General features: G+C 40.9%; 1 protein-coding gene across 1 annotated transcript in view; it reads left to right on the forward strand.

Moving 5' to 3' along the window:
• LOC127637570 (voltage-dependent calcium channel subunit alpha-2/delta-1-like) overlaps positions 1-18,468 on the forward strand; it is a 137,140-nt gene extending 118,672 nt beyond the window's left edge. Inside the window, exons 33-38 of the mRNA XM_052118689.1 lie at positions 6,552-6,604; positions 6,725-6,780; positions 9,075-9,201; positions 9,323-9,435; positions 10,444-10,526; positions 12,830-18,468. Of these exons, the coding sequence (XP_051974649.1) occupies positions 6,552-6,604; positions 6,725-6,780; positions 9,075-9,201; positions 9,323-9,435; positions 10,444-10,526; positions 12,830-12,946 (549 nt within the window). The 3' untranslated portion in view covers positions 12,947-18,468. The remainder of the gene's footprint in view (positions 1-6,551; positions 6,605-6,724; positions 6,781-9,074; positions 9,202-9,322; positions 9,436-10,443; positions 10,527-12,829) is intronic.
• The last annotated feature ends 3,542 nt before the right edge of the window (positions 18,469-22,010 follow it).

Raw genomic sequence — 22,010 nt, forward strand, 5'->3', positions numbered from 1 at the left:
AACAAACATTAGTTAATGTATATTCAAATATTTAGAAATATAATGTGCTTGTCAGTGTTTACTAATGAATTTAACTAACATTACAAAATTCTTAACAGATTGTTAATGTAAATTCAAATAACTACAAATGTCATCAAACCTTTCCTAAATGCACTTTTTTAACATTTTCAAATGCTTTGAAAACACTATTCATGTTTACAAATTGTTCATTATTATCCAGATATTTAGTATCCAAGGTTTGTATAAGCCACACATTTGCTGTTTGTTTGTTTGTTTGTTTTTTATGGTTGTCACGTTCCCCTGTTGTCTGCCCCTGTGTTCTGTGTCTCACCAGTCTATTGTTTAGAACTACATTTCCCACAATCCACCTGCCGTCATCACTGCCATTTTGTGTCATTGTTCACACCTGTTTATCATTTGTAATCATCCTGTCCTTGTGTATTTATACCCTGGTTTTTTGTTCTGTCTTTGTCAGTCGTTGAAATGTTGTTAGCCTGGTGTGTTTCCCCTACCCGTGCTTTTCTAGTTTTATGTTTGTTTCCCTAATGAGGGTTTTTCCTTTGTGTTTTGCCTGTTTGTTGATTTAATAAAGTAAGCCTGCATTTGGATCTGCTCTCCTCGTCTGCCTTCGCTGCCTTCATTTTGGTAACAGAACGATTGACCGCCACATGGATCCAGCGGCTTTACGTGCAAGCTGCTAAGCCTCCAGCAGGGAAACCGTTCGGTGGAGGACTACACCCGCGATTTCCTCTTGATTGCGGGTGCCACTGACTTCCCTGACTCCGACCTGGTGGCGTTTTTCCGGGCCAACCTGAGTTGTGCGCTCCAGGAACGGTTGCCACCGACGTACGGTTGGAAGCTCCAGGACTTCGTTGAGGAGACTCTGCTGGTCTGCGCTTCACCATACACTGTGGATGTCATCGAGGAGAGCCCTGCCACTCCTCCCACAGTGTTGGTACTCCATTCGCCCGTAGTTCGTCCCTTCATGCCTGCCACGGCCAGCGAGCCAGTACGGCCCACTTCGTCTGCCTGGAGGAGGAGGAGAAGACAGGCTTTCGCCTTCCGGCGCACGCCTGTCACGGTGAGCGAACCAGAGCCCACGCATGTCACTGTGAGCGAGCCAGAGCCCACGCATGTCACTGTGAGGGAGCCAGAGCCCACGCATGTCACGGTGAGCGAGCCTGTCGTCCCAGAGGTCAGTGAGCCAATGCCTGTCGTCCCAGAGGTCAGTGAGCCAGTGCCTGTCGTCCCAGAGGTCAGTGAGCCAGTGCCTGTCGTCCCAGAGGTCAGTGAGCCAGTGCCTGTCGTCCCAGAGGTCAGTGAGCCAGTGCCTGTCGTCCCAGAGGTCAGTGAGCCAGTGCCTGTCGTCCCAGAGGTCAGTGAGCCAGTGCCTGTCGTCCCAGAGGTCAGTGAGCCAGTGCCTGTCGCCTCAGAGGTCAGTGAGCCAGTGCCTGTCGTCCCAGAGGTCAGTGGGCCAGCGCCTGTAGCCTCGACCGTCCCTGAGCCAGCGCCTGTAGCTTCAACCGTTCCAGAGCCAGTGCCAGTAGCCATGACCTTCCAAGAGCCAGTGCCAGTAGCCGTGACCGTCCAAGAGCCAGTGCCAGTGCCAGTATCCGAGCTTTCCAGAGCTCCGCCTTCCGAGCTTTCCAGAGCTCTGCCTCCCGAGCTTTCCAGAGCTCTGCCTCCCGAGCTTTCCAGAGCTCCGCCTCCCGAGCTTTCCAGAGCTCCACCTCCCGAGCTTTCCAGAGCTCCGCCTCCCGAGCTTTCCAGAGCTCCGCCTTCCGAGCTTCCTAGAGCTCCGCCTTCCGAGCTTCCTAGAGCTCCGCCTTCCGAGCCTTCCAGAGCTCCGCCTAACGAGCTTTCCAGAGCTCCGCCGTCCGTGCTTCCTAGAGCTCCGCCTTCCGAGCCTCCCGAGCTTTCCAGAGCTCCGCCTTCCAAGCTTCCCAGAGCTTCACCTCTCAAGCCTCTCGAGCCTCCCAGGGCTCCACCTCTCAAGCCTCTCGAGCCTTCCAGGGCTCCGGCCCTCCAGCCTCTTGAGCTTTCCAGAGCTCCGCCTTCCAAGCTTCCCAGAGCTTCACCTCTTGAGCCTCCCAGGGCTCCGCCCCGCAAGCCTCTCGAGCCTCCCAGGGCTCCGCCCCGCAAGCCTCTCGAGCCTCCCAGGGCTCCGCCCCGCAAGCCGCTCGAGCTTCCCAGGGCTCCGCCCCGCAAGTCTCTCGAGCCTCCCAGGGCTCCGCCCCGCAAGCCTCTCGAGCCTCCCAGGGCTCTGCCTCTCAAGCCTCTCGAGCCTTCCAGGGATCCGCCCCTCCAGCCTCTCGAGCTTTCCAGAGCTCCGCCTTCCAAGCTTCCCAGAGCTTCACCTCTCGAGCCTCCCAGGGCTCCGCCTCTCAAGCCTCTCGAGCCTCCCAGGGCTCCGCCCCTCAAGCCTCTCGAGCCTCCCAGGGCTCCGCCCCTCAAGCCTCTCGAGCCTCCCAGGGCTCCGCCCCTCAAGCCTCTCGAGCCTCCCAGGGCTCCGCCTCTCAAGCCTCTCGAGCCTTCCAGGGCTCCGCCTCTCAAGCCTCTCGAGCCTTCCAGGGCTCCGCCTCTCAAGCCTCTCGAGCATTCCAGGGCTCCGCCTCTCAAGTCTCCTGAGCCTTCTACGGCGCCGCCCCTCCAGCCTCTCGAGCCTACCAGGGCTCCGCCTCTCAAACCTCTCGAGCCTTCCAGGGCTCCGCCTCTCAAGCCTCTCGAGCCTTCCAGGGCCCCGCCTCTCGTCTCCCGAGCCTTCTATGGCTCCACCTCCCGAGCCTCCTTCGGCTCTGCCTCTCGAGCCTCCTACGACTCCTCCTCCGCAGCCTTCCAGGCCTCCGCCTCTAGAGCCTCCTACGGCACCACCTTCCTCGGCTCCACCTCCCGAGCCTCCTACGGCTCCGCCCCCAGGGCCTCGTGAGCCTCTTACGGCTCCGCCTCCAGAGCCTCCTACGGCTCTGCCCCCAGAGACTCCAGAGCCTTCCAGGTCTCCGCTCCTAAAGCCTCCTATGGCTCCGCCTACCTCGGCTCCGCCGGCCTCCCCAGTGGCCACTCCTCCTCCCAGGCCCCCTGAACCGGCCCTTGCCTTATGGCCAGCCCCCGGGCCATGTAAACCTGTCCCTGCCCGGTCGATACCTCCCAGGCCTCCGGACCCGGCCCCTGTCCTGTGGCCTCCTCCCAGGGCCCCTGACCTCGTCCCTGTCCTGTGGCCTCCTCTCAGGCCTTCTGTGGTTCCACCTCCCGAGCCTCCTTCGGCTCTGCCTCTCGAGCCTTCCAGGTCTCCGCCCCTAAAGCCTCCTACGGCTCCGCCTACCTCGGCTCCACCTCCCGCGGCTCCGCCGGCCTCCCCAGTGGCCACTCCTCCTCCCAGGCCCCCTGAACCGGCCCTTGCCTAATGGCCAGCCCCCGGGCCATGTAAACCTGTCCCTGCCCGGTCGATACCTCCCAGGCCTCCGGACCCGGCCCCTGTCCTGTGGCCTCCTCCCAGGCCTCCTGACCCAGTCCCTGTCCTGCGGCCTCCTCCCAGGCCTCCTGACCCTGTTCCCTGTCCTGTGGCCTCCTCCCAGGCCTCCTGACCCTGTTCCCGTCCTGTGGCCTCCTCCCAGGCCTCCTGACCCTGTTTCCGTCCTGTGGCCTCCTCCCAGGCCTCCTGACCCTGTTCCCGTCCTGTGGCCTCCTCCCAGGCCTCCTGACCCTGTTCCCGTCCTGTGGCCTCCTCCCAGGCCTCCTGACCCTGTTTCCATCCTGTGGCCTCCTCCCAGGCCTCCTGACCCTGTTTCCGTCCTGTGGCCAGCTCCCAGACCTCCTGAACCCATCCTTGCCCTGTGGCCAGCTCCCAGACCACCTGAACCTGTCCTTGCCCTGTGGCCATCTCCCAGGCCTCCTGAACCGGGCCCTGCCCTGTGGCCAGCTCCCAGGCCTCCTGAACCAGGCCCTGCCCTGTGGCCAGCTCCCAGGCCTCCTGAACCTATCCTTGCCCGGTGGCCAGCTCCCAGACCACCTGAACATGTCCTTGCCCTTCGTGCCCCCTTGGACTTCCTGCCTACCCTTCGTGCCCCCTTGGACTTCCTGCCTGCCCATTGTGCCCCCTTGGACTTCCTGCCTGCCCTTCGTGCCCCTTGGACTTCCTACCTGCCCATTGTGCCCCTTTGGACTCCCTGTCTGCCCCTCGTTGCCCTCCGGACTGCCTATCTGCCCCTCTTTGCCCTCCAGACTGCCTATCTGCCCCTCGTTGCCCCCTGGACTGCCTGTCTGCCCTTCGTTGCCCCCTTGGTCTGTCTGCCCACCACAAGCTCCCCCCTCTCTCCTTGGATGATTTTTTTGCCTTTTTTCTGAGGAGCGTCTGGAAGCCGCTCCTTTGAGGGGGGGCTATGTCACGTTCCCCTGTTGTCTGCCCCTGTGTTCTGTGTCTCACCAGTCTATTGTTTAGAACTACATTTCCCACAATCCACCTGCCGTCATCACTGCCATTTTGTGTCATTGTTCACACCTGTTTATCATTTGTAATCATCCTGTCCTTGTGTATTTATACCCTGGTTTTTAGTTCTGTCTTTGTCAATCGTTGAAATGTTGTTAGCCTGGTGTGTTTCCCCTACCCGTGCTTTTCTAGTTTTATGTTTGTTTCCCTATTGAGGGTTTTTCCTTTGTGTTTTGCCTGTTTGTTGATTTAATAAAGTAAGCCTGCATTTGGATCCGCTCTCCTCGTCTGCCTTCGCTGCCTTCATTTTGGTAACAATGGTATTTATGCAGGCTTTCACTATTCACACATCTTTACAACTCAGTAATTATTATTTGATATATGAATATGCATACACACCACTACAAACAAACAGCAAATGTGTGGCTTTTACAGACCTCGGTTACTAATTAGCTGGACATTAATGCATAATTTGTAAACATGAACAGTGTGTGAAGAGGTGAAAAATACTAAATATTCCTGAAAACAGAAATAAGTGCATTAAAAGTGAATGAGCTCATTTATAAATTATTTATGAATGGTTTAATTACATTTGTAAGCATTCAAATGTACAATAACAAATGCTATTTTAATCATTATATAATACTTGTTAAAATAATTTGTAGATGTCAAATGTGCTAGGCCATACATTAACGTAAGTTCCATAACATTTGTAAGTATTTGAATTTACATTAACTAACAATCTATTAATCATGTTTGTTAATGATTAATTAATGAAAGTTATTATAAAGTGGGATCACTTTAGTATAAGGTTCCATTCATTTACATTAGTTATTGCATTAGGTATCATTAATTAACAATGAACAATATATTTTTACTGCATTTATTCATCCTTTTTAATGTTAGTTAATATAAATACAACTATTCATTGTTAGATCATGTTAACTAATGTTACCAAATGGAACCTTATTGTAAAGTGTTGGTATTTGGGGAATGGACAGTCTCATGTAAAATGGTACTTTGGTCCATTTTCCAAGAGAAAGACTAATTTTGCATGCACGTGCATGCATCTGTTAAAATTAATTTGGTCAACTTTTAGGCGTACGCTAGCATATAGATGGCCTCAAAGCTAATGTAATAGACATTAATTAAAAGTCTCAAAACTCAGGTGGTCTTGAACATTACCACACAGTTTTGCTGTACACACAATTTTTTTTGGCCAAGATATCACTTGTAAATAAAAAATTGCTTACATAGCATGTTTTCCTCACACTATAAAGTTTAGTCAAGCATAAAGAGAGAGTGTTGTGGTGAACTTGTGTTATTATTCTATATCAAGCTGATAAGTTAGCCTCACGATACACTCTCTGATCTATGTGACTACAAGATTACAGCCCTGTCTTACATTATGACTAAATCTCTTTCAAAACACACAGTCAACCTTAAATCATCACAAAGAGACACTTCCTCTTTCATACTAATCAGAGCAGCGTGTGCGGCAGCTAATCGTCCCCTGAGCTCTCTCTCAGCCTTGTTTGTAGATTTATGCTTGCATCTGCTGAGCTTTCGCCTTATATCTCCCGTATTGTTTGGCACCGTATTCTTTTTGTCTGGCAGGTTTGAATAAGGGCATCTGCCAATAAAAATCAGGATGTTTTGGTTCTTCTCTACTCCGGATATTTAACTTGCAAAGATAGAGAAGAATGTTTGAGAGAATAATGAGTTGTACACTGTCTCACAACTAGGCACCATGTTTTCAGCAACATGTAATTTGTCTGTCCACACTTCACGCAAAACTGCTGTAAGATGTGACACAATTAGTGGTCAACTGATTTGGCTGTTCAATGGCCGATATGATAATTATAGAGTAGGGACACTTCTGTTAATGAGTGAAGTGGGCATGGTAATCGGAAATGCTGATAATCTCAAAACAGCCAAATGTCGGCTTGGCGATATATCAGTCTATCACTAGAAACAATCACATCCAATCAGAAGATATTTGATGTCTAATGTACAATGGAACATCATTGTAGACCGATGAAACCAAAAACTAAAGATTTACTTGGATGCGATACATTTGTTGATGTGTATCTCTGAGGATTAACAGAATGTTGTTTCTCCAATTTAGCCCACCATAGCTGACATCCTGAACGTTGGTTGGTGGGCTTCAGCGGCTGCCTGGTGAGTGAAGAATTTATCATAAAACTATGTACTACATAAACGTAACTTTTGCTACACTGTGTGTAATAGGATCAATCTGCAGAGTGATCTGTAAAATATCCTTTGTTTTGATTTATTCAGGTCAATATTGCAGCAGTTTTTTGTCAGCATCACTTTTCCTAATTTCCTCGAGGCAGGTACGATCACGGCACTATTAATCAAACAAACATTAAGCTATTGCTGTGTGGTCGACATTTATTTGTCGAAACATTTTTATATTAGGTGTCTTTAACTAATATGTACTTAAGCATTTAATACAATGCACTTATTATGTACATACATGTTTTGTAAATAAAAATACTTAATTACATCTCTAGTTATACTGTTAACCCTAACCCCCTAATCCCAACCCTACCCTAACCCTAAACCTACCCGTACCTCAACCACATTAGCAGCAAATGTGAACCACGTGAGAAATTTGCGAAACATAATGTACAGTAGTTATGCAATAAGTACATTGTATTGTATGTATTTTAATGTTAGAACATTTAGAAGTAGTTAAAGACACCTAATATAAAGTGGGACCTATTTGTCTTATCATTTGTCATACTGTCAAACTGAGCGCTAATGTTGAATTAATGTGCAAAGCATGACCGCATATTCATTGGTCTATTTTAAAATGTCAAAAACAATAAATGTGATGGGAATAATATGTAATTGTTTGCTAATGTGCATTCAGAAAGTACTCAGAACCCTTCTTTTTTCACATTTTATGTTTCAGCCTTATGCGAAAATGCTTTAAATTAACAACCTACACTCCATGCCCCATAATAACAAAGCAAAACAAACTAGGACTTTGAAAAAACTGAAATATTACATTGACATAAGTATTCAGACCCATTGCTATGACACTTGAAATTTAGCTCAGGAGCATCCCATTTCTCTGGATCATCTTTGAGATGTTTCTACACTTTGAGTCCACCTGTGGCAAATTCAATTGATTGGACATGTTTTGGAAAGGCATGCATCTGTTTAAATAAGGTCTCACAGCTGAAAATGCATATCAGAGCTAAAACCAAGCCATGAGGTCGAAGGAACTGCCTGCAGAGCTCAGAGACAGGATTGTGTTGAGGCACAGATTGGGGAAGACTACCAATTTAAAAATTTCAGCTGTATTGAAGGTTCCCAAGAGCACAGAGCTCCATAATTCTAAAACGGAAGAAGTTTGGAACAACCCGGACTCGTTCCTAGAGCTGGCCGCCCAGCCAAACTGAGCAATCGGTGGAGAAGGGCCTTAGTAAAAGAGGTGACCAAGAATGCAATGGTCACTCTGGTTGAGCTCCAGAGATCATGTGTGGAGATAGGTGAATCTTGCACAAAGATAAGTTTCGGTGACCTCGGTGATCACAGCAACACTCCACCGATCTGGGCTTTATGGCAGAGTGCCAGACGGAAGCCTCTCCTCTGTGCAAGAAAGCAAAAAAGCACCTAAAGGATTCTTAGACTATGAGAAACAAGATTCTCTGGTCTGATGAAATGAAGATTGAACTGTTTGGCTTCAATTCCAAGTGTCATGTCTGGAGGAAACCAGGCACCGCTCATCACCTGCACAATACCATCCCAACGGCGAAGCATGGTGGTGGTGCATCATGTTGTGGGGCTGTTTTTCAGCGGCAGGGACTGGGGACTGGTCAGGGTTGAAAGAAAGCTGAATGCAACAAAATACAGAGATATCCTTAATTAAAAGCTGGTCCAGAGCGCTCAAGACCTCAGACTTGGCCGAATGTTCACCTTCCAACAGGACAATGACCCTAAGTACACAGCCAAGACAACCTTAAGAGTGGCTTTGGGACAACTTTGTGAATGTCCTTGAGTGGCCCAGCCAGAACCTGGACTTGAACTCAATCGAACATCTCTGGAGAGACCTGAAAATGGCTGTCCACTGATGGTCCCCATCCAGCCTGACAGAGCTTGAGAGGATCTGCAGAGAAGAATGGCAGAAATTCCACAAATTAGGTGTGCAATGCTTGTCATGTCATACCCTTCGTTGAAGCACCATTGGCTGTAATCGCTGCCAATGGTGCTTCAACAAAGTACTGATTTAAGGGGTCTGAATACTTATGTCAGTGTGAAGTGTTTTCTTTTTAATGTATTTGCAGAGTTATCAAAAATCTGTTTTTGCTCTGTCATAATGGGATATGGAGTGTAGATTGATGTGCAAATTAAATAACTTAAAGCATTTTAGCATAAGGCAAAATAAATGAAGGTGTCTGTATGCACTTTGTATATTTTGTGTATTTTGGGAAGTTGTGATTTTCTTTTATTGTTTTGTTTTATTGGCACATTGACTTTGTTCAGAAGGTGTTTTAAGTCATTGAATAAAAAATACTGAGTCAGTTAAGCACTGAAAGAATTATAATTCAAAGCAATGTTGTTGAGATTATTTATTTTGAACATGCAACATTGAATTAAGATTGTGTTTTGCACACAGCTGACCTAGACGGTGATCTGTCCAGAATTCCATCTAAGGAGAGTTGCATTAAAGAGCAGACTCAGTATTTCTTTGAAAACAACGAGATGAGCTTTAAGGGTACTGTTGAATGTCTGAACTGCTCCAGGTACAGCACATACTAAAACAGGGGCCAGTTTTAAGAGTAAACTAAAACATTAATTGTTCTAAATACACTAGTTGTATCACAAGTAAATTAAGAGTTTTGGGTTTATTTCTGTGTTTTTCAGACAGTTCATAGCTGAGAAACTTCTGAAGACTAATCTGGTGCTTATAGTTGCTGACGCACAGAAGAGCTGCCAAATGTGTGAAGAGCAGCGATTCTCCCAGGAAGAGAAGCCTTGTATCTTTCAGACACATACAAACACACTTGATATGTACTACTGGGATATTCTGTACAATGATGATAACACAGAGCCACAGTTTCTATTGGGAAGAAATTATCTAAAAGTAGGTTTTGACTTTTGCGTGCCGAATTCTGTGTTTTTCTGCAGTTTTCTGGTGAAATAAACATTAGCAGTACTACAAACTGAGTTTTTTTTTTCACTTTCATACAAATCACAACTTCAACAGATGATTGATTATGCTTTTATAATCACTTATTTTTTCTAACTATTACTTACACACTGCTATGTCATTATAGCGATACACTTTTACTCTAATTTGAAAAACTAAACATTTGAACGCTTGTATTACAGACTGCCCAACATTTACACATTAATTACAACGTGATTAACTTCCACGGTAGCTCTCCTGATAGATTGTTGGACTCTGGACTCAGAAGACTGTGGTTCAAGCCTAGTCAAGCATGCAAAAAGACAACTGAGATAAATTTGTAAAAGAAGCAACACTAAATTATGTTGTCTGCTTCAGAAAATGTGCTTTTCATATCGCATTTGATTTTAAAATGCTATCGGTTAAAATACTTTTGGTTAGGTTTAGGTTAAAGTTTCAGGTTAGGGAGGTAAGTTTTACTCATTAAAACCTTCAAATAATATTCCCCTGAAAAACCATGTCTAATTACGAAATTTCACTCACTTTTGGCGCCCCCTGGTGGACATTTCACTAGGAAACTGCAGTAAAACGTGTAATGAAGCACGTAATTTTGTTTGCAAAAATGTGGCCACAGTCACGTAATGTTCATGGGACCACGCTGGAAGTTTGATGCTGTTATCCTCGATGTTTTTGTGCCAAAAATATACTATGATTTTTTTGTCTTCTAAATGTACTTTTTCAATAGGGTAGTTTAACATAATCCTGTTCAACTTCTTGAAATTGCAGTGTGATGTGTTTTATGTGTGATTGAGTAAAGAAATGCATTTGATCAGTTTTCCTGAACTTGAGTCTACAGCTCCGGGTCCAGATCCCTGTAAATTAGCCCAGAACCCACGGTACCGGAAAGGTCCAGCAGAATGCTTTGAGAACAATGCAAGTGTAAGTGACCCAAACGCTTTCTTCCTGTGATGTCCTTCAGTAGATGAGACCAACAAGCAATATGCATGATGTGTCTGGATCTCATGTGCTGTTCTGCACTCATTTCAATCATTAACTGAAATCTAACACACTGAGACACAACACAAGTATTTTTTATGCTTTCCAGTCATGATATATGTTAAAATAAACCAGTATATGTCTCTGTGTGGTAGATGTAGGAGAGCTTGTTCTTATTTGACATGTTCTAATTTTACACAAACATACACTACATGGCCAAAAGTACTGTTTGTGGACACCCAAACACCACACCCATATGTGCTTGTTGAGCATTTGATTTAAAAATGATTAGCACTAATAGTGAGTGACTGAATGTCACTGAATGCTGTCACATTAAGATTTGTCTTTACTGGAATTAAGGTCTAACCCAAGCCTATTAATTTGAAGGGGATGCTAACATACTTTAGGCCATGTAGTCTACTTTCGTCTGTTTAGATGCCCTCTTTTCTGGATTCCCTCTTCTTTCAACTTGTTAATGCTTTTTGCTTCAAGCACTTCACGTTTGACTTAAACCTCTGACTGCTGACTTTCAGACATTTTTCTGCATGACTCTTCCTCTCTCCCCTCCCTTCGTCTCTCTCTTTCTCTTCTGCTGTGTATGTGGCTGTATAATGTATGTTAGGATGAGGCCGTGTGTTGGAGAAATGCAGGCTCTCCACTGCTCTCCTCTCTACTCATGTTACTGCTGCCAGTGTTCATGTCCTATCTCGGGTCAGTCCATCTCTCTCTTTCCTTTTCTCCATTTATGTTTTTTGTCTCTTATTTTCTTTCTTGCCTCTTACGTCTATTCTTCTCTTGTGTTTAACTTTGCATGGGTCAAGCTAATTAGCTTTGCTGTGTGCTTCTTTAAACTTCTTAAACTGCTTAAACTGCTCATGAAATTCTTGCGCTTAAATAAATCTAATGTCCAACTCTTTACTCTAGTCAATAAATGACCAACTAGGTCATCCAAGATATTTAATTATTTTAATTATTTTCTTTTGGTAATACCTAAATAACCAATTCAAGTAAAAAAATACACAATATACACAAACAAAACTAATTTTAAGCATAAGATCAGGTAGAAATAGCTTCTTTATGTAACAACTGCAGGTTGCACTTTTTACAAATGTGTGTTATGGTGCGTTCAAATCATGTCGAAATGATCATCAACTTGGCAACTTGGAGACTGGAACTGAGCAGTTTACATCCTTGGATTCAGACATTTTTTCTATCGCATATCGTAATGAGGAACAAGCCTCCCATCTAAGCAAGTCAAGCTTGAAGTACCACCTGTTTTCATCAGGGGGCAGTAAGCGAAACTCCAGCTGTATAGGAAACATGCTGCTGTTCAGAAAACAAATCACACTCAGGTTTCTTCGCTTGACATTAACAACAGCACATGTTAAGAATGCGTTCTTGCGTTCAAGCTCAGCTGGACAGTGCGCAGTTCCTAATGCAGAGGTTGCGAGACATGTTTTTCTAAGTTTCAAAGTACATTTAACCACAGCAGACTAAAAACGCTGTATATGCCACAACGCATCCAAAGTGACACACTCCAAAAGCATCCGCCTGCCACATGTGTACATTGATGCATCCTTAGAAAGCCCTTATAATAAATCTATCTCGGACAGATTGACAAATGTAATTGCAAAATGTATTGCAGTGGACTGCTGGCTAATGATAGGCTTAAGTTCAATAATATGGAAATAAACAATATATTGCCTTCTAAAGCCACTTCCTGTCTTATCAATGCTTTACTCGTTTACCACAATAATCATTATGTATTTAATTATTTTTATTTTAGGGCATTTCTCAGCAATATCTAAATATATGTTATTAATTGCAATTAATTCTATTAATTATTCACCATATCTTTTAATTAATTTGATTAAAAGGTTTTATTGATTGAAAGCTCTAGATTGTATATTATGTCAAAATGGTCAAGTGGAAGAAATTGGGGCTTCCATATAATGTTTTAGTGTCCAGCTTGCGTGTTTAACAAAGGCATGTACTTTTTTACCTACTCAGGCCATGTGCACACTAATACGTTTTCATTTGAAATCGCATTTATTTTGCTAAGATTTGCTTCGAAAACAGCTTTTTCCTCCACTAAAATTTAATATATCGAAAATGCTTTCCATTACCGTATACAAATTTGAACGGATAAGTGTGGATGTCTCAAATGCCATTATTTCGACATGACTTCAAAGCACCATTAGTTCCTCAGCTGACTCATTGGTGTTTTCTTGTCGGAATGGCAACAGGAACTGGATGCGGATTGTGGTGGTGCGTCAGGTCTGACTCCGCCTAACGTGTCTCTGGCCATCCTCCAGCTCCTGCTGCTCTGGCTTCTGATTGGACGGGGACACTGCCTATCGTGACCTCAACATAGAGAGGCCACACCCCTTGACAGTGCCAAAACATCTTCCAGATCCAGCTGTGCATTTGAACGTTCATCCGAACTCCCACGCCTCAACCCGGCACATGTAGTGAGAGGCTCTGACCCAGGAAGTAGAAACCCATGCCGTGATCACTCACAGCCTTTGAGGTCAGAGCGGGTCAGAGATGATAAATGAGCAACGGCCTTTGACATTTGACCTCTGAGGTCAAACTCTCTCCACATGGGCGACAAGGTGGGCAGTCATACCAAGGTGGGCAGAACTTGGCTGTTCATCGACACATTGCCATGGGGGATATATGTCCCGTAATGATCCAACACAACACTGCCAACCAAAGTTCTACCAGTGTGTTGCCTTTTTTAATATTTTTGTCCTCCAACATATTTACAGCGGCTAATTCCTCAGTATAACAAACTGTTTATATGTGACTTTTATGGCCAGCTCACATTTGTCCTGCTGAGATATTTTAATGGAGCCCCATGGTTGGGTCAAAATCTTGTTTTTGGTCTGTAGCCCATTACTGAAAAAAAAAGGACAAATGAGTGACTGACCCAATGGCAAAAGTCTCTTGTTTTTCCCAGTGGTTTCCACGTCTGTGCCTCGGGAATATCAATTTCATTTCCCACCGCTGTGTGAGTGATTAATCCCTCCCTCCATTCGTCTGTGGGTACTCGTTTTCGCTATCATGCAGTGATTTTTATTCATCCATAGTAAATTCAAAACGTGCACTGCTGCCAAACATTGCCCTGTGTGTGTGTGTGTGGTCTCGCTGTACTTTGCACTTGATTCCAAGCAGGTCGTTTGGCTGAACAGCCCTTCTATATGTATTTTGGGCTTTTTAAATTACAGCCAATTCACACTGACCTAAAAACTTGCAACGATTTTTCTGGTTATATAAGTCATAGCTGCATTAATCCGAAAAGAAAAGTCACCGTTGCATGTGTGTGTTTTGTTTCTTGACACATTACCTGTTTATTTTAGAATATTTAAAGGGAGAGTTTACTCAAAAATGAAAATTCTGTCATCATTTACTCACCTTCATATTGTTTCAAACCCGTATGACTTTTATTCTGCTGTGGAACACAAAAGGAGAATGTAAAATCTGTCAGTCAGCATTCACTTTCTTTGCTTTTTCTTTTTCAAACAATGAAGGTAAAGACTTACTAACACTATCATCTCCTTGTGTGTTCCGCAGAAGATGGATGTCATACAGGTTTGTAATGACAAGAGGGTGAGTGAATGATGACAGAATTTTCCTTTTTGGATGAACAATCCCTTTAAGTTATTAAAACTAGTGGTTTATTTTTATTTTTATTACATTTTTTGCTGTACATGTAATGAGTTTTCTGTACTATATTTAATGTGCGTGTGTGTGTGTGTGTGTGTGTGTGTGTGTGTGTGTGTGTGTGTGTGTGTGTGTGTGTGTGTATTTGCCTCACTTCACTAAATATCATCTGAAAAGCTCGAAAAGTGGAAAGAAAATTAAGTAATGTTTACAGATTTTTCTTTTTGTGGGGGGGGGGTGTTATATTATAAATGTGGTCTCTGGTTTTGCTGTTTTTTGGGGTTTATTTATTTGTCATTCTCTGATATGACAGCTCTGTCAACCGTTTCTTCCTGTCAGTGTGCCTTGATGTAAATGGATCTATATAAAAATACAGCAAGGAAAATTACTATGTACAATCTGACCACGATCATTCTGAAAACATTTGGGTCAAAATCTTACATTTATAGAACAATCAAAAGAGAGTTTTTGAGATATTTGACAAGAATAATGACCATCATAAAAAATTTTTTTATATTATTTTGGTCTCCACTAATCCTGATTTTGTGGTCACATTTAAGATTTAAAACAGTAAAATGACTCTAAAGCATTACTAGAGGTGTTCACACTGATAGTTATTTGCAATTATTCCTTCTAGCATCCAACAATAAAGTGATTTAGCAAAAGAGGTAAAAATTTACAGTTTTTCTCGAGCGATTTTACGCATATCTCCAAACTCAGATCACTGCTCTCAAAACAAGTAACACAGTATGAAAAAGAAGAAGAGGGAGGAATGGCTTTGGAAGAGGAAGAGCAGGGACAACTAGACATTTAGAGAAATTTGATAAGAACACGTGGAAAAAGGTCTTTACTGTGGATTTTTATGATAAACGTGTTAATTCAATAGTAGAGTCGTGTGTCTATAGCTAAACATATTATGAATTTAATAGAGAACACATCTATTGATTTGATATTAGTATTTAATTTGAATAAATGCATTATCAGAAAAGAATACATTGCTTCATTATGCAGTAAAATTTAATTGTTCTGCAAATTTGAGTGTCTGTTTCGACTGTGAAAAACTGTCAAATAAGTTTCCATTTGTTAATGGATTAGGTATCATGAACTAACAGTGAACAATATTTGAAAACATCATTTGTTAATCTTGATTAATGTTATTTTCAACATTTGCAAATGTATTGTGTGTGTATCAGTGTGAATGCCCCTTAATATGGATGTTTACTTGTCAAAAAGGAAAAGACATGCAATTCAGAGGGAGGTATGAAAATTATGATTTTCCATCTAAGCCTTTAGTACTTGGTCATTATTGTTTTTAGAAGAGAGGGATACCTAAAGTTAGACCAATTATCGATAATGGAACTGATCTAAACTATGCTGTGCAAAGATACGTGATTTCTTGTTGTTAATAACCACAGAATCTTTGTGCATAGTTTTTTGTTTTGTTTATAATTGTGCAAAATTAAGCTTGGATCTGTGTCAAACTGATTTTAGTGCAGCTTTAATTACCATCACTGTGCTCTTTATAAAAACAGGAAATTAAAAGTAAATGAACCTTATTACATCTAACCTGAGATGTAGAATCCCGTGGGCAATGCCACTGCTACTTCACGCATTATGTCCTCTCTTTACATGAAACGATTGAAAACAACATGATTGGACTGTGTGGATTTGGCTTGTGTTTAAAGACATCCTTCTAAAAATCTTTCCATTATTCATTACTGTTCATCGCTTTGTTGTAATTAGATAAGCATTCTAGAAGTGACGTGCATTAAATCTGTGTTTTCCCACAAACACTGCAGTTAATTTGCTGCATCAAAATGAGAAATGACTGAAAATATCCTCAGCTCCAGGTCGTTAACTTGAAGGCAGATCAATTACTCTCAATACAATCACTGAATTTCCAGCTAATTTAATATCATTTTGTTTACCAATGCTACACTATGCTGAAAAAGATGTTTTAACTTCCTCCACCTGTTGTCTACCTATACTTAAAGTGCCATAGAGTTCTGTTTTTCTGCATATTTGTCTTAAAAAAAAACAGGAAACTGTCACAAATTGTTTTTGGGGGGCCATTCATACAGAAAATGTTGATGTATCCGTCTGTTCAATTGTTTTTAAATGTAAACATGCACTAGATGGACGTATTTGACCATTGTGATGCATCCTGCTATTTTTTTAGTGTCTAGCTTCAACTTTTATCTTTTTTACTTAAACTTTTATCAACTTTTCTTGGGACACCTGTGTTCTGTTCTATTTATTATGCTACTTCAAGCTATTTTTAAGCACAATAATGCGTCTGCCCTGAATGGACTCTTAATCAGTATTCTTGTCATTTTACAGTAAAAATATCTAAACATCCTTAAAATGTCATAAATTTAAATGAGCTTAATTCAAAAATATACAAAATAGATTTTTGAATTATGTTTATTTGTCTTATCCTGTCTTGTATTAAGGCTGTGTAGATAAAAATACTAATTATAGTAAGATTTGTTTTTTTTGTTTGTTTGTTTTTTTGCAGTGTATTTACCTGTGATGATACTCAAAACTTTAATGCAAATGCAAAAAGAAGAATTTTCACTCTGTGTTCTCAGACTTTTGGAACCCTCTGAATATATAGTTACTCAGAAAATACATGAGATACAAATAAATAATTAATTTTACTTCCAGTTGATATTTAAGAGCAGCTCTCCAAGTTCAGATGCTGTCACCTCAGGAATAGAATATTCACAAATTGTGATTCAAAGTGTTTCATGGTGCAGATGTATATGTGCTCTCTCTCTCTCTCTGTTATCTTTTCTCTCTCTCTGGACTGTGTGGGTTTTGATCTCTGGAAATCTCAGATAGCGTGAAGTGTGTTTAAAGTAGTCAGTCATGTTCCTGCTGCCTCCGCTTGCCTCTTGGCTGACCGTCAATCTGCCTCAGTCAGGGTTTTGGAGGACATATCTGTGATCTTATTTTCAGTTCCACCTCATTCTATTTAATGCTGTGGTTCTCAACTGGTTTTGCTTCAGGACCCAGATTTTACAATGGACATCAAGTGGTGACCCAACACTGTTCCAAATGTAAACTGTATTTAATTTAGGCTGGGTCATAGTTTATTTTTCCTTTCATTTATTTTTTTTAATAGTTTCCAAATCTGAGAGTATGTCATGCAACCTGTCCATGTCAAATATTTGCTACATTTTACATTTAAAGTTCACCCAAACATGGAAATTCCCTCATAATTGATTCACCCTCATGCCATCCTATGTGTGTATAACTTTTTTCTTCTGCTGATGACAAATAAAAATTTTAGAAGAATATCTCAGCTCTGTAAGTCAATACATGCAAGTGAATGGTGACCAGACCTTCTAAACTCCAAAAATTACATGCAATCACTTTGAGTGTGAAAAAGACCAATATTTAAATATTTTTTCTTGTTTTTTTTCCTTTTCTTTCATTTTTTATTTATTTATTGTTTTTTTTGCAATAAATCTCTACTTTCACTTTTTAAAATTTGAAAGCAAATGTGGAGATTTATAGTAAAAATGGACTGACCTGTTTTTTAAACAATGGAGTCTTGAATTACTTTTATAGTGCCTTTATGTGATTTTTGGAGCTTGAAAGGTCTGGTCACCATTCTCTTATATTGTATGGACCTACAGAGCTGAGATATTGTTCTAAAAATGTTCATTTGTGTTCTGCAGAAGACAGAAATAATACACATCTGGGATGGCATGAGGGTGAGTAAATGATGAGACAATTTTTATTTGTGGGTTGAACTATCCCTTTAAGTGACAGAATCTGCATCACAATATTGTGGAGTTTTGATTAGTCCACAGATTTTGTCGTCAACAACAAAAGATAATTTTTTTTGTACGTTTATAAGCCCATTTATTTCGAAATTCTAACTATGGATGATTATATAGTTAGTTGCATTTCATTATTCATTAGCACTGTTTTTTTTCCTATCAGAACAGACCTGCCACCAATTTTTGGGTCACGACCAACAAGTTGAGAACCGCTACCTGGAAGTATAATATTCGTGTGAATCTCGATTCGCCTGAAACTGTGTGTAAATTTGTACAAAAGCATTCTTTAAAATGGAAATTATAAAGAAAGCCTACTGTTCATAATCTTAAAATGGTCTCAATTCATGTCCAAGTATATTCAGAATAAAAATGAGGTTTAATATTATTTCGATTAGTGCTGTGTTTTTTGCCTTGACTCTTTTGACCGTGCTGTTTTTCTTCTCTTCCGAAACTACTTCTACTAGTATTTGTCCCGATGCCAAACATTTTTCACCATGTCAGAGGGAAGTTGGAGTCTGCAGTTTCTCTTCTCTCCAGTGACATTTTTCTGTCATCAGAGAAGACTTGCGCCGAGCCAACCATAACACGGTGTGCAAATCACAGAAAACCATTGATATTTTCACACAATGTTATCTCACTGCCATCGCTATTCTATTGCTTCATTGGCATATTTACTCAGTCGCCTTTATTTTCTCTCTCAGAAATGACATTGAAGGCCTTAGTAGCAGTTTCACCTTGAGCTTGAATGTGAAATCAGCTGCATACAGATGTACTCGGTCCACTCAGAGTTCTAGCACTCGACATTTAAAAACGACATTTTTCTTCTTAAAAGTTAGAGAATAAAGGTTTAGGGTTAAAAGAGCCGTTTTAAGTGGTAGATAAATCAGAAAGAGGTACAAGCTGTGGAATAGTTCACTCAAATATACAAATTTGGTCATTATTTACTCACCCTCATGTTGTTACAAATCTATTTGACTTTTTTCTGTGGGACATGGAAGAGATATTTTAAAGGATTTTCCATATACTGATTTTAATGCTATAGCAGTTGATAGTTACTCACTTTAGGGCTGAAGACATATGATCTTTGTATAATGAACAGACCAAAATGCATGTCGTTAATCTCTCGTTAATTTATCTCTCAAATCAAACCATTGATTACTAAATATAGCAACACATTAATTACATCAAACCTCATTGACTGGATATCATAATGTTTGGTCAAAAGATGCTTAAGAACCATTGAAGTCTGATGATATTGATGTGGACTACTTGGCACTTTTGGTTGCTTTTTAAAGTGAGTCATAACAACTCCTACTGTATTGAACGGAACAGGACATCCTTTAACCCTTATTTTGTGTTCCGGTCAAAAATGACCGATTCACTTCTTTTTTTTTTAACTAGTGTATCGCATCCAGTTGGAATTTAATTCCATGACATGGGCATTTTAACACACATTATTTGTATATATATATATATATATATATATATATATATTTTTTAGATAATTTTAATAAAATTAGGCCTTTGTAATTAAATTGATTAGAATACTAAATATAGAAATATGTGTTCAGGAGCATCCCAGTCATTTAGATGTGGATGTGTGTTTGCACACACAAAGTATTCGGACGTGCACATACACACACACACACACACACACACACACACAATGTTTGTTGAGCGCTCTTTTGTGCATCTTTCCATGTACACCCTTTGAGGAATATTTCAAGATCTACAGTACTTATAATTTTATTTTGTGTTTGGGCTAGTTTGAATCGGGATAGTCTGCTGTAAGTAACGATATGACATTCGTTGAATGAGAAGAAATAATTAAAAACGTGACACTCCTGTTTATTATATTTTTGTGTGTCAGTGGGAATGTTTTACACTAATACTCACTGCAGTTTGGCCTGCGAGCTAAACAAATCTGCTCATTGCATTTTATTAAATGAGACCTTTCCAACGATATATAACACATGGTTATCTCAATACAACTCTGAATATAATTGTTGAGATAACAAATTTGTAAATTATGATAACAAAACAGTTCTAATATGTCACCAAATAAAAAAAGCATTATTTAAGAATTGGTTGGATCAGCTATAAGCATTGTAAATTCCAGATTCTAAGTTTTAAAATGACACCTGTTTTGTTTAGTCCAAGGGGTTATACATTTTCAGGGTTGGAAAGAGTACTGTTACTTCCCAAAAAATGTAGTGTGAGTAAAGAAAAAGTAGCTGTCCTAAACTACTCAAGTAAGAGTAAAAGAGTAGCTCATTTAAAAGTACTCATGAGTAGTGAGTATTGAGTACCGAGTTGCAAAACCTATGCCCCATTATAATTAACCCCTGTATGCCAACTTTTAAAATACATCACTGATCTATAATAAACATGAATCTGTTTCAAAAAATGACATGATAATGGAAATGAAAAAAATGTAAAAAGTTATTTTCAATACACTGATCATCATTTTAAATCGAAATGTATGAAACAATTACATTAAATATTTGTGTAGGGTCTAAATTTCCCTTAATGCTGACAGAGCGTTATTTTTGTGCATAAAACATGCTATAAAATGCAAGGAATGCAAAAAAAATGCTAAATAAGCAGAATCACTTGGCACATCATGTCCTGCACAATAGAGGAGGTAGAGCAGGCATGGGAAAAGTTGTTTGGTACCGGGACCAAACAACTTTTGTTGAAAACATTATAATAATATAATTATAATAATATATATATATTTTCAATATGTTCAAGTAAGAATTCCAAAAAGATCGAATGCAATATCTCTGGATAATATATGCAATATGAGAGATTCATTAACAATCTTTATGGGTCGGTCATTTTTGACCGGGAACACAAAAGGTGTTAGCACAAACAAACATAGCACAAATGTTTAAATATCTGATTTTGTGTTCTGCAGAAGAAGAAAAAAGTCACATGGGTTTGAAACGACATGAATGTGAGTATGGATGAAATAAAGTCCTGTCAAAATTGTTTTACATTAATGTCTTGTCTCGCTCGGAAATTTCACATTGCTTAAATAAATGGGTTGCAAATGTTGTTTCGTGTTGACTTTAACCCAACCTTACGGTGAACAATCTCTTGTCCTCCCTACATTTGTGACTTTCTTGGATTATAGGAGGGGTCTGTGTGGATCTGATGCCATTTTTGTTGCATGTTGCTTTGAAAAACCATATTCCTAAACTTGAGTTTGTCAATTTAGCTTTGGATATTGAGAGATTTGTACTGGAATGTGATCAGAGCCGTCCTATCTTGATAAAAAAAAAAAAGACCTTGACAACCCGGTCCTAATTCCAACATAGCTTGGATAATCGTTTGGTTTTCCAACAAATTTGTGTGAATATGTTTAATACTCTATTTCACAACACACTGGAGACACGGTGGCTCTCGAGTGGAACGTGTCCTTATGTTTTACTTCCCTTGTCACTTCGTCAACCCTGAACCCATAAACAAAATTGGACAGTTTGGACTGAAAACTAAACATGCTCTCTATGCACATATTTCATCTAGACATATTTCACAAGTGCCACCCTGGCCGTCCTCTCCTTCCAGGGATTTTGTCAAAAACATGGTTTAGTTGTTTGTATTTAAACAGTATGTTTCCTCTCTAAACATTCTGTCTGTTGCACATTCGATGTGCATTTTTAAGTAAGGACGCATTGCAGAGTCCAAAACATCTTAGTGGTCACAGCCAAATCTGACTGACTAGCATGCAAGACTAACATGTATAATTTGAGGGCTTTGTTCCAGCTGAGATATTGAAATTCAGTGTTTCTGACTTACATAGAATAAAGTAGAAAAGGATCAAACCTCAAGACTGTGATGAGGCTGCTATTTTGTCTTTTACTAGAGGTATTTCTGGCTTTGTGGTTGTATTTCAGGGGGTTAATCTTGATTGCTATACAATTTATTTTTGAATAAACTCTTTTTGTGTGTTGATCTCATCAGA

This window comes from Xyrauchen texanus, chromosome 45 (assembly GCF_025860055.1).
Source record: "Xyrauchen texanus isolate HMW12.3.18 chromosome 45, RBS_HiC_50CHRs, whole genome shotgun sequence".
NCBI lineage: Eukaryota > Metazoa > Chordata > Actinopteri > Cypriniformes > Catostomidae > Xyrauchen > Xyrauchen texanus.